General features: G+C 30.7%; 1 protein-coding gene across 2 annotated transcripts; it reads left to right on the forward strand.

Moving 5' to 3' along the window:
* The first annotated feature begins 828 nt into the window (after positions 1 to 828).
* Positions 829 to 3,040, forward strand: LOC110655184 (NAC domain-containing protein 35). Of its 2 annotated transcripts, none has more exons than XM_021811390.2 (3): positions 829 to 1,170; positions 1,397 to 1,677; positions 2,179 to 3,040. In XM_021811390.2, exons 1-3 carry the CDS (start codon positions 918 to 920, stop codon positions 2,848 to 2,850), a joined length of 1,206 nt encoding a protein of 401 aa, XP_021667082.2. In that variant the 5' UTR covers positions 829 to 917; the 3' UTR covers positions 2,851 to 3,040. The 2 variants fall into 2 exon arrangements, with proteins under 2 accessions (XP_021667082.2, XP_021667083.2); XM_021811391.2 differs by having other exon boundaries at positions 831 to 1,170; positions 1,397 to 1,665.
* The last annotated feature ends 10,529 nt before the right edge of the window (positions 3,041 to 13,569 follow it).

The following is a 13,569-nucleotide window of genomic DNA, read 5'->3' on the forward strand; positions in this document are numbered from 1 at the left end:
TATTACATACCCTATTAATTTATAAGGAGCATGTGAATTTGTTAGTATTATGCGAGAAAGGGACGAACAAATAAATGAATAAAAATTTTCATTTTATTAGTAATTAAGTAAAAGAAAATGAGAAGACTTTATAATAAATATATATATATATATATATATATATATATATATATATGGAAAATTAAAAAAAAAAAAGAAGGCATTTCTCATATAAGAAGGATGCAAAACCACCGCAGATGGCTGTAGCCACTCTGTCCTCCCTTTTGACTTGTCATTTTCCTTTCTTAAAAACCTTATAGGCAGCATACCCTCCCCTTTACATGTAGGGCCTCAAAGCTGCGTAGATCTTTGTTTTTAACTATTTTCTTCTCTCTCTCTCTCTCTCTATATATATATATACATATACTTGTTTTTAAATATATTATATATACAAATCTTAATTGTGAATGCATTTGGAAGAAAAATTAAGGGAATTTTATAATATGTGTGAAACATAAATAAAGAATTTATATTTTTAATCAAATATTATGTTTAATTATTAAACACACTCTAAATAATATTTTTTTAACATAAATATAAATTTTATTTCTTATATTTTGTATTGAAATCATATGCATATGAGCATAAAAATAATAATGAATTTTACTGATAAGTATTTGGATCGGTGACATAAAATTGATCTCTGAACAAATTTTACTTGTAAAGTTTTAGAGTCGTATTTATTAAGAGAATTTTACTTAAATATCTATATACTTAATATATATATATATATATATATAAACCCATTGGTTGGGTACCACTTGCACCAATCAATTCGTACAATTCCATGAGAAATTAAGTCTTTGCCCCCCCTACTATAAAGAGGGGAGGCTGAAGCCAAAATGGAGTTTATGACCTTGATTACTACTTGCTAGTTTATGGCAATTGCAGCAACCATGAACCTCAACCCCAACGATAACAATATCATCTCCACCACTGCCGCCGCCGCCACCGCCACCACCACCAAAGATGACCACGAAAACGACATGGTTATGCCTGGATTTCGCTTCCACCCTACCGAGGAAGAACTCGTTGAGTTCTACCTTCGCCGTAAGGTCGAGGGCAAGCGTTTCAATGTAGAGCTCATTACTTTCTTGGATCTTTATCGCTACGACCCTTGGGAACTTCCTGGTAATACACCTTTCCCTCTCTTTTTAGGTCACCTTTTTGCTTTCTTTCTCTGCTTTTTTTCTTTCTCCACTGGCTATGTATTATATAGTATATACCCATATGTAATTTGCAGCTTCTGCGCTTCTAAATTTATCTCTTACTCTTCTTTCTTGGATAAGTATATGATTTAATTCAATTCGACTTGATTTGATCATATATAATTCGTAGTTTTCTACTACTGTTTCAGCCTTGGCTGCAATCGGAGAGAAAGAATGGTTCTTTTATGTGCCTAGAGACCGAAAGTATCGAAACGGCGATCGACCCAATCGTGTAACTACTTCCGGCTACTGGAAGGCAACAGGAGCTGACCGGATGATCAGAACTGAGAACTCCAGGTCAATTGGGTTAAAGAAAACCCTAGTTTTCTACTCTGGGAAAGCTCCTAAAGGTATCCGAACAAGCTGGATCATGAATGAATATCGCTTGCCACAGCATGAAACTGAACGATATCAGAAGGTAAACAACTGTGTAAGTACATGATGCCAAAGAAATGAAGATTTTATTTAGAGGATATTATTTCTTGTTTGTTTTCTGTGAATTATATCATCTTTGCTTGCTTTCCCATATCATAAAATATGGTTCCTAGCTCAAATTTCAATCTCTCCAAGTAACCCTAGTTGTTAGAGATGTATTTAGTTCACATCCTGGATATATAGTGACTTGAGAGAAGTTTCTTTACTTCTTCACGAGTTGCAGGTGCACAATCTGAAATAAGTACTAAAGGATAAAAGATAAGAACAATACTTCTGACATGATGAGTTGGGAGTTTCAAATCTTGTTATTTAATTGGAATTTTATTATTATTTAATGTTCTTTTTCTCTTCACAAGAAAATTTATAGCTCAGCATGCATCAACTTTCAATTCAGTGACCCCATAAACGCCTCTAGCTATATAGGTCCTGCTAATTCTTTCATCCCATGTATACCAAGTCACAACTTCTAATTTCCATCGATCTTGATCTTTTCCAGGCTGAGATATCACTTTGCCGAGTTTATAAAAGAGCTGGAGTGGAAGATCACCCGTCTCTCCCTCGTTCTCTTCCATCGAGAGCTTCATCATCTAGAGGCGCTCAATCGGAAAAGAAAAATCTTCATCAACTTTCCATTGAAAGATTTCAACCATTTGGAGGAGGACAATCACAGCAAATAGAGATGGAGAAGATGAGTGAAACAGATGGAAGTAGTAGCTCAGATGTCACTACTGGTTTAGGACTCTCCAAAAGTACTAATAATGAATACCATCCTGTACCTACAATTAGCACTTCACTTGGATTACCAGCTGCAATGGAAGAAGAAGAAATTTTTCTAAACCAGTCTAGACAAGCCTGCTCTTTAGTCCCTAACAATACCAACCTCTTCACTGGTTCATCTTCGGTTTCCTCCAACCCGGTTGATGATCTCCATAGACTAGTAAATTATCAGCAAGCTTGCATTAGCCATCACCAGCAGCAGCAACAGCAACAATATTACACTCATCATCATCAACAACAGCAGCAACCTTCACAATTCTCTATCATGGCACCGCAAACTCAGCCACTGGCTTTCAACGTGCTGCCCAACTCACTACCCACCGCATTGTGGGAGTGGAACCCAATGCCAGAAGGAAATAGAGAGTACAACCTTAACAATCCGTTCAAGTAATCAATGAACTGCACACACAATTATATTTATGTGTAGGTTAATTAGTTATACTTTATGTTGCTGGTAATGATCATAATTAATCTATACAGATATGTGTGTAGGTTAATTCCCTCTAATTATCAACTTTAATTAATGTCATTAGCTTTTGGATTGACTGATATTAATTAATGTATGATCTGTTTCTCTATTAGGGTTTCGGATTTTAGTTAATGATAGAGTTTTCTGATTCACAGTAGAGAATTTTATTTTAGCCTTTAAAGAATTTGAGGTTTCAAAAGTGATGGAGAATTTTCACATGGTAGGCTAATCCTGTGTGGGTATGATTATCTGTAGTTGGGGTTCATATGGAGTATAGTCAATTTCATTTCCTGGAAGGTAATGTCCATTATTGAGCTCATAAATGTGTCTTGGTCTAAAATGGAGATTTAAGTGAAGGATAGGACTCTTTCACTCAAGGCATTCAGTGCAAGTTCAGAAAATGATGATGCTATGATTGGTACTAGGAGATTATATAGAGACAAAGGAACATATAACATCTTGGAAAGTATTATAGTATTAGAGAGAACAAGGTTGGACCCCATATATCACAACCCAACATCCAAAATGAAGACAGCATATACAGATTCTCATTTTGATTTGATTCTCTTATTTGTGGGTGAGAAGGGTACCAACCCCTCCAATTCAAAACCTTGTCTTTCCTTTTGGATTTTTTTTTTAGACAATTTGGAGGCTATTTGAGATATATGTAGCTAGATCAACATTGAACCATTTTTAATTTTTGTTTTTGGCAGAAATGGCTCCAATTGGGACTCAAACTTAAGACCTCAAAACCCTGATTGCATTTTAACTTGTAGAAATTATTTATGATTATTACATGGATTAAAAAGCATATATAGAGCCTACACAATGTGCCCTAGTTGACTGTATAGTGGCTGATGTGTAGGAGAGATATAGCACTGTATAACACTTGGTAGGTCTTTGCCACTTTTTTTTATAAGCAAAAGATTTCATAAATTGCTCATCTAGGCCTCCTCAAAGAAACCAACCTAGAGCATGTCTTTGTCAAAATTATTACCAGTGCAAAGTCAGTGAGAAGTGCATGCGCTCCATTTCATGGAGAGGTCAATTTGCTGCTATGTTCAATCTTTACCTATACATTGTTTGCTATTAGCCTTCTTCATTCCTTGTCTCATGCAACTGTTTGTTGATATTCCTAAAAGAAACAGCTATACGCATCTTTGATTTTGTGTAGAAGAGATTTAGGTTGGGGATTGACCTATCTTGGGTGCATGTATATATATTGCATTCCTCTTTTTTAAAGTGAAAGATTTACTGTTCATTCATTTTTTTTGCTAATTTAATTTTTATTTATAAATTGGCATTTTTAGTTAATATTTACAAAGATTAAAAATACATTAATATTTATAAAGATGATATATTTAACACATTTTTATGGTATTTTTTAAGGAAAATTCTTATTTATATCCAGTGATAACTTATTTTATATATCCAATCAATAAGAAATTAATAAACCAAGATTAGATTTATCATATTTTTAGACAGAATCTATAATAATTTTAAATAACGTATTTATTATTTATTAAATAGATGTATACACTCAATTGTAAGTAAGAACAACTTATTTTTAAATGCATGAATAATTATGATCTCAGGTAGGGATTTGGTGGCAGCAACATGATTGATTTTGATTCTAAGTCTCCCCAATAGTAATTAAAGGAATTCTTCTAGAGAAGAGGGTTGAATTTGTGTTTTTGGTTTTCTTTTCTAATGTTTGTTACTCCATGTTTTTCCACTTGGTATGGTTATACTTAGTTCCATTTTTTCTAATGAATGTAAATTTACATCCATTAAAGTTCATATTTAATATATCTTACTACTATGAGAAACTATAATTTACGATTCTCAACTCAGTTTGTTAGTAAAAGCATAATTTCTCATATTAATGAAATGCATTAAATAAATCTGAATGTATGCAAATTTGCATCCATTAGAAAAAATATATTTAATTTTGGGTATTTTGAGAAGTCTATTGACTTGCCATAATAGTTGATACATTCATATTTTTTTTATGGAGTTTTTATAAATAAAATTAAAATTTCACAATTCTTTATAAATAATTCTAGTATAGCATTATCTTTTTTTTTTCAAGAAGTTAAATATTAAGTCTTGGACTGCACAATAGCAATTATCCACCCCATCCAATAATTAATTTCACAAATTTTATTTCAGGAATTTTTCCTAAAAAACTTGAACATGAACCTGGGAATCCTTTTCTAAAGAACCAACCATAATATATCTAATTAGGCACTAGAAACCTCATCATTTTAAATATAAAACATTTAATCTTAGGGTCTTTAATTTGAAACTTTTGAGTTTTAAAAAAGTTGAAAACTTTTAATTTCAACCACTTTCATTTTTCTTTTAAGTTTATTAGAAGGCTAAACAGATTGTAGGCTATATATATAACTAGGAAAAATCTCACACCTATGCCTATTCTTAAATACTTTCCTCAAAATAATTGATAATGGAAAAAATAATTAAGAAAAAGATATCAATGAGAATAGATATCACAATGAAAATGACCTTCGTTAATATTTTCTTAACATTAGACTAATTCAATTTATATTTGTAATTTGGTGTCCTCAAGTTTTTCATTTTATATATAAACATATATATAGCCTTTTTTTAACTAAATTGAAAATAACAATTTAATAATATAAACAAAAATTAACCTTTGACAAACATGTTGCATATTCACACAAAGGGACATTGCTATAATATTAAAAGTAACTGAGCTTTATAACTATATGATTTTGAGATCAGAGTTAATTAAAAAAAAAAAGTTAAATATGTGTTATTGATAAAATTTTATCATACTTAAAACGAATAATTGAGTAATGAAGAGAATTAATTTGTCACTAAAAATATTAGACAATTTTATTTATATTTTTAAATTAATATTTCATGCAAAATTCATAAAGTAGTAATTTAATTATAATCTTTAAACACCAAATATGAATAAACATAAAAAAACAAACTTTTTATTTATTATTCTGTTGTTTTTATTTTATTTATTATATTGGAAAATCCAACTAATTGGATTCAGGTAAAACAATGTGAATCCCGTGTAGAACCTTTATTTCAGTACCAGTTGGTATATTTAAAGCTGTGATACATGTAAGACAATTTCGAAACAATTTCTTTATTTTGCTACAACTCATGAAGAGACTTTGGTAATTTGTATGAATATTAATATAAATAAGATCCCCTACAATATATAATTATGATATATACAATGCAAGAATTAATCAATCGAATTAGTAACAGATTTTATCAACAGCTTTTAATCTATTGGTAAATTATCTCTAAATTTTTATTTGTTTGATATTATATAATTTATCAATGAATTTAAAATTCATTGATAAATTATTAAACATGAAAAAAATAATAAAATAAAATAAGCGTGCAATTTGTCATGCAGCATGTAAGTATCACTTAATAATTGTGCTAGTTGAATTCTAAATGTGGTATTCAAGTAAAGATTTCTACAAGAAGAAGGAAGCCTCCCTCCTCCAACTTGTATAAATAGAATATCAAAATGAAGGAAGATTTCATTTGTACAATTACATAAATGGCATATTTGAATAACATATACTATAACCTTTTTTTTTTCTATTCTTTTTAAGAAAAAAAAAGAGTTATGTTAACAAATAGTATATACAAGTATTGGTTTTCCTTCAAGGATAAGATGTTGTAGTTGTCAATATATTTTTTTTTTTAGAACTGTAGTTGTCAACAAATTAATATGCATTAATTACATAAATGACATATTTGAAGAAATATAAGATATTATGTTTTTTTTTCTTTGTATATTATTTATCAGTATAGAAAGGTCATTCTATAATTAAAAGATACCTTAACGTAAAAAATTCTCTCAACTCACCACCACATTTGAAAGAGAGGTTGCTTCTCGTTGGTGATAACCTTTCCCTCCATCCTTTAGATATTTTCTTCTTACTTTCTTTTATTGTTTTTGTGTTTTTATTTTTCTATGTTTTCTTTCAATAACTCTCAGATCTGTGTCATTCTAGAATAGATATTAAAAATTTGTTCTCAGATCTATTCTTCTTGATAGATCTTAAATTTATTTCTCTCTATTCTTTTGGTTCTCTTTATTATGAGGGTTTGGTTTCAATTATTATAAATAAAAGTATGATGATTGGTCTTATTTGATTGGAGATTTTAGATATTGATTTGCATGTGGATTTTCTACTAATGGAATGTAACGCCCTCACTGTAGGTAATCCGTACATTTTACCATTCCGACGACTAATGTCTGTTCGAACAGTCAGAATATCTGGAACTACACTTAAACTATAATAAGGAGGCATAAATTGAAGGAATAAATGTTAAGAAAATATTGGAAAAATTTAGAGGAAATAAAGAAAAATTTAGAGAATTTATTTATTTGGTACAAAAATAATAAAAATAACTCGATATGCACCATGAAGGGCATTTTGGTCATTTCACCCCCCAGAGGTGAATTTTGACCTAAATGTCAAATTTAAAATTTAGAGAATGGAATAATTAACATAAATTAAAATTACAAGTTTATGAATTTGAATTAGGAAAAAGAAGAAGAGAAAAGAAAAGGGAAAGAAAAGAAAATAAAAAGCTTATGACAATTTAAAATTTAAAGTACAAATATATATATATATATATATGAGATAAAAGACAAAATCCCACCAACCCCAAGCCTCCATCTTCTTCTTCCCTCTTCTCTCTCTCTCCCTCCCTTTGAGCCGTCCACCATGGGAGCTCTCTCCCTCCATTTTTGCTTTCCCTAAAGCTTGATTTTTCAAGCTTTCTCCTCACCAAAACCCATAGACCTCTTCATTAAAAAGTTAGCCCACTCCATAAGGAAGCCATTGATAGTAAAAAGAAGAAGAAAAGTTGAAGTTTAACAAGTTACTCAAGAGTTTAGTGCCTAATATTCCTTTCTTCCTTTATTAATCCTTGAGTTAAGGTTAAAATGAAGTGAAATTTGTAAGAAACTAAAAGAAATAGGTGAGTTATGAGGAGAGTGAATTTTTGGTACCCATAGTGAGTGATGGTTTTTGATGACTATGATGTATATAAGGTGATTTAATGATGTTGGCTGATGCATTTATAAGTATTAGAAGTTGATTTACATTGAGATTTTATAAGGTTGAAATTGTGAGTTAGGGTTTGGCCTAAATTTGGTATTTTTGTATTATACCATGCAATTGGGATTGTTGAGATGTGTTGACGATATTTAGAAGTGCCTTGAATGTCAAATTGAAGCAAGAAAGTTAGAGGAGAAATGAATTATTAAAAGTGCTATTTTCTGCAGGTTGTGTTTGTTGAGGGCAGTATACATTTTAAACCATAAATGAAATTGTGTGACCCTAATTGGTATGAGGCCAATTGGAGGTGAAACTAGACCCAAAATAGCCCATATTCTATGAAGAAATCATGCCCAAATTCTGTCCAAAACTTGACCTAAATACTGCCTAAATTCGGATTACCCTGCACCCAACCCAGAAAATGACCAAATGAATAGTACGTGTTCATTTGGTCATAACTCTCTCTATACTTGTCCAAATGACCTAAAATTTCACCAATGGAAAGTTTAGACATAGGGCTACACTTTTCATGAAGACCACTTAACCCAGTTTTGCCTTTAACCAATTCAAATTGTTAGCAAAATTTGCATCATTGAAACTGCCAACCCAGAAAATGACCAAATGAACAGTACGTGTTCATTTGGTCATAACTCTCTCTATACTTGTCCAAATGACCTAAAATTTCACCAATGGAAAGTTTAGACATAGGGATACACTTTTCATGAAGACCACTTAACCCAGTTTTGCCTTTAACCAATTCAAATTGTTAGCAAAAATTGGGTCACTGAAACTGCCAACCCAGAAAATGACCAAATGAACAGTACGTGTTCATTTGGTCATAACTCTCTCTATACTAGTCCAAATGACCTAAAATTTCATCAATGGAAAGCTTAGACATAGGGCTACACTTTTCATGAAGACCACTTGACCCAGTTTTTCCTTTAACCAAATCAAATTGTTAGCACAAGTTTAGTCACTAAAACTGCCAACCCAGAAATTGTCCCAAAATACTATTCCTTTGGTATTTTGACCATAACTTGAGTTCTATAACCTCAAATTCAGTGATTCAAAACTGAAATTCAAGTTTAAACATAGATGAGCAATTGTTATGAGGGAAGTGTGACTAAATAGATATCCTAACCTAGTCAAATTCCTAGATAAAGATAACACATCAACATGAACTTAAACCTAAAGAAAGGTTCATGGGAAAAATGCTATATAGGATAATTAAAATACTCATAAAGAAAATTTAATATTAAAAATGATATGAATATGTAAATTAGGACTAATGTCCTATTAATATTAAATTAATGGTACCAATGAACAGTACTAGAAAATAGTAATAGTGAATAGTACTAAATTAATTAAAAATGTTTAATTGCCCATAGTATACCTAGACTTATTTATTTAGTTTGGATAAATTGGTATACCAATTAGGGACTACAGATAATAGTACTGCCTACTAAGAAAATCATGAACTAACAATATATGTCTGGTATGATTGTTCTACAGGCTATATGCATGCTTACTGGCCATTGTGCCTACTTTATTTCTAGCTTTACAAGCCTGACAATGGGTCTTGTGCCCGACAGCTGGCCTCGTGCCTGACAGACGTATACTGGATAGACATATGGATGTCTAACCAGTATACACTCGTACATCCAGCTTTTTTAATTTGTTCTAGGTTTTCTTGGGCACTGATAAAAAAAATTAATTAAGACTTAAAATACAATAAGTAATAATAAAAGATCCCAATAATGTTAATTATTTTCAAAGAGCAATAAAAATGTAAAAGACCCAGAAATTATGAGTTGCATATATTTTTTCAAATTATTAAATTATTGTTATTATAAATTATGCACCACTAAGCGTTATGCTTAGCACATTGGTTTTCCATCGCATAGGTACTGGAGATCAGCCGCAGCAGCAGCACCAGTAGTGCACTGACAGAGCTCTAATCAGATCTGCAATTGTCCAGAGTCACCTCACCGGTCTTTTGTATTTTGGTAGGGCCCATGTATAGACTAGTATTTTGGTTCATTATGTTTAGTCATGATGTAATTACTAGTTTATGATGTATTTCATTTTGGACTTGAAATGAAAACATATAATTTATTATCTATGAATTTCCATATGAATGCAATAGATGACACTTCATTTTGAGATCTCATAAATAGTTGTGAATGATATGATAAAAGAGAATATAATATGGAAATATGTGAGATGACTATGAATATGTTAATAGGTGATTAGTGAAACCTGCCAGATGCTAATAAAATATGGGAGGCTCTGTCCGGGTCTCCACAGAAATAAGATATAAAAAAAAAAAATTATACACATAGAATACATGTTTTAAATGACATCAAAAGTTTACAATAGATATGATAAAACAAGATAGGGTGCTCCGGCACCGAATGTGGCACTTCTTGCTCGGCTATACAGTAAACGGGTAAGGGGCTTCACATGGAACTTGGTAATGTGGCATGTTCCTCCATTGAAGCATAGTGGTTTGAACTCATCTATGTACATCATATACATCAAGTTACCGAAAAAACAATCCATGTATGAGAGATTCAAATAGGTTATTTGGTCGTACAAATCAAACAAAGGACTAGTGGCTACTAGGAATATTTATATCTTTTGTCAAGATTATTTTCATGTAGAAAAAGTTAATATCATTATCATCCAAATTTATTGTCTATGATTAAGTTATATTTCTAACCTATACGAGTGGAGTATTATCCCTCCTATAATTATTTATAATGCTTAAAATTTTGATATTATTAACGAATATATGTTTTTCTAAGAAAAAATTATCATTGCATCTTTTGATATAATTTTTTTGATAGCCAAAAATAAAATTTATTGAAGAAAAAAGAGAACAAAAAAGACCAGCATGGTCAATAAACCCCACCCTCATACAACCTTCATGCCAACTAAAATCAACAAACATAAGAGAGCCCCCTCACTAGAAAGGTACAAAATAGAGCATCCTCATTTGTGCTAACAACATAAGCGATAACAGGACTGAAATTACAAAATATCCGCAACACAATCAACTCTCAACACAGCAAAAAAAAAAAAAAAAAAAGAAAGCAACAAAAAGTAGAGATCAAAACTCTGATTCATGTGGACAATTTCTAAGAATTGATTGAAGCCCCAAGATTACAAATATGTCCATTTTTTATATATCTTAAGTTATTCAAATATAATCATGGATTAAAAATTTTTCTTTAGTGAAAAGCTTATAGTTTTATAATCATGGATTGAAATGAGAGAAACTCAAATAATAAAGTTATATGGAGGAGAGATTTAAGCATAGAAATGGTATATTTGAGAAAGAATAGAAAATATCTCATCTAATGACAAAAGCTTTGCCACCATGTCCTTTATATTGAAACATTTTTAATTTCTTACTCTAGAGGGCTTCAAAAATGAGTTTTTTTTTTTTTTTTTTTTTTAGGCTGGAACATTCGAAATCCAAAATCTTCCAAAAATGATATCTAGAGATATTTCTCTTATTTTAGAGTTTTTTTATTTGAAATTTAAATTCGGTACTTCATTATCTTTGACAGTTTTGAAAATAATTCTGACATCACTAACTTAACATTGAATGATTTTCTTAAATGAGGTTCATAGAATGACTTGTGCTTGTAGAATCTAATCATTTTAATTTGATTAAGATGATACAATAAGGATTAAAACTGATAATTTTGAAGTAATAAAAATAAAAATGTACTAATTTATGATTTTTTTTTTGCCTCAACCTTTTTAGGTTGGACAACAAATTTATGAAGGGAGACGATCCTGCTTCTTTCTAACTCTTCATGCTCAGTGAGGCCCTAATACAATACACAACAAGAATAAAAGGGAAAGGAAGATTAAAATTCTAGAGTTGTTATCAAGTATTCAACTCAGTTATCCGTTACACAAGCATTTGTAGTTGTTGGAGTTTAGTTAGGGAATTGTTAAATGGGTGAGAGATCTTTTTGGTAGTTACATGTTGAGATATATTTAAAAAAAAAATGACATTTGTATGATGATCCATAACTTGATTCTTCAGTAAAATGAATAATATTCTCTTGTTAGTTACCCTTGTTCTGTAAAATTCCTTCTTTTATTCTTTTGCTATACATCAGTTGGCATCGCTACAAGAAAAGGGTTTTTCGGCGAAGGGAAATCTAGTCACTAAAAGATATTTTCCCATTGCCAAAATCCATTAGCAACCAAAAATATCCCATCACAACAGGCTTCGCCGTTAAAAGTTTTACGGGAAGGGAAAAAGTCATCGATTGCAATTGGGTTTTAGAAAAGTATGTATGACGGTCGCTAAAACTTTAATTGCGACTGTATCTTAATGGTAATAGCAATGCCAATACCTTCGCAATTGAAAATCATGAATTTGTAGTCTTAAAAAATTATGACGATTTCTTAAAGGTAATTGCAACTCTAATAATTTCGCTATTGGAAATATTGAATTTATATTCATGAACAATTGTGATCGAAAATTCTAGTCGCTATAAGCTATTTCCCCATATTTTTGTGACCATAAACTGTGGTCGCAATTTTGTTCACGAATAACAAGCTTAATGTTGAATCTGCTTGAACCTAATTATTTAAACAATTAAAAATATTTCACATAATGTAAATAATAAAGAAGAAATTATTAAGCATAATAAAACTATTCTCATATCTAGCATTTAAAAAGTAGTTTTCATACAAGATTTGTCCAAAAATTAGCCACAAACAAAATAACAAAATGCTAACACCAACTAAAGTATTAATATTCCTAATTATATCCAAAAAGAATGTAGATGAAGTTCATTCCTAAAAGAAGCTAAATGAACTTCATATCCAAAATGAATTGTTAGCATGTGGTTGACTTTATTCATACACCTGCAATAAACAATAACATATAACATTTAAAATGTTTCAAAAAGAGAAAAATGAGCTGCAATAAAGAAAAATCAACTTCCAAGTGCCAATGAGTGTGAAATTGAATATTTATCTTAAAGAAGTCAATAAATTCACTGGAGTCAGTAATCTACACCTAAATATTAAAAAACTAACTCTAAATGGAGCACATGAAATCTAAATCAAGAGCATAATAATAGGAAGAACATTAAAAAGAAGAAAATAGAATAATAAGGTAAGAGCATAAAATAAAATCATGCTTCAAACTAAGGCAAAGTTTCGAGAATTTCAATATGAAACAAACATGAATATGTCATTGGAAGATAGTAAAGGAACCTTCATTTATCTATGTTGAAGTTGATGGTGATTTGGTAGAAGGTGAGAAAGTTGGAGGTGGGGCATTGTGCTGGGACAACAACATTTCTTTAAGCAGTTGAAGTTCATTTTCCAATATATTAAAGTGACTTTTCATGGTTCTATTTTCTTCTTGACTTTCATGAAGTTGAGCCTCAAGTTGATTTTTTTTATAAGATGATTCCACTGGATGTTTAAGCTTTACTCCACCACCAAAGCCAACCACATGATGTCATTGAGGTCCAAAACTGTAATACTCAACCCAAATTTATGAGAACCCATG

The sequence above is a fragment of the Hevea brasiliensis genome, chromosome 13, assembly GCF_030052815.1.
Source record: "Hevea brasiliensis isolate MT/VB/25A 57/8 chromosome 13, ASM3005281v1, whole genome shotgun sequence".
NCBI lineage: Eukaryota > Viridiplantae > Streptophyta > Magnoliopsida > Malpighiales > Euphorbiaceae > Hevea > Hevea brasiliensis.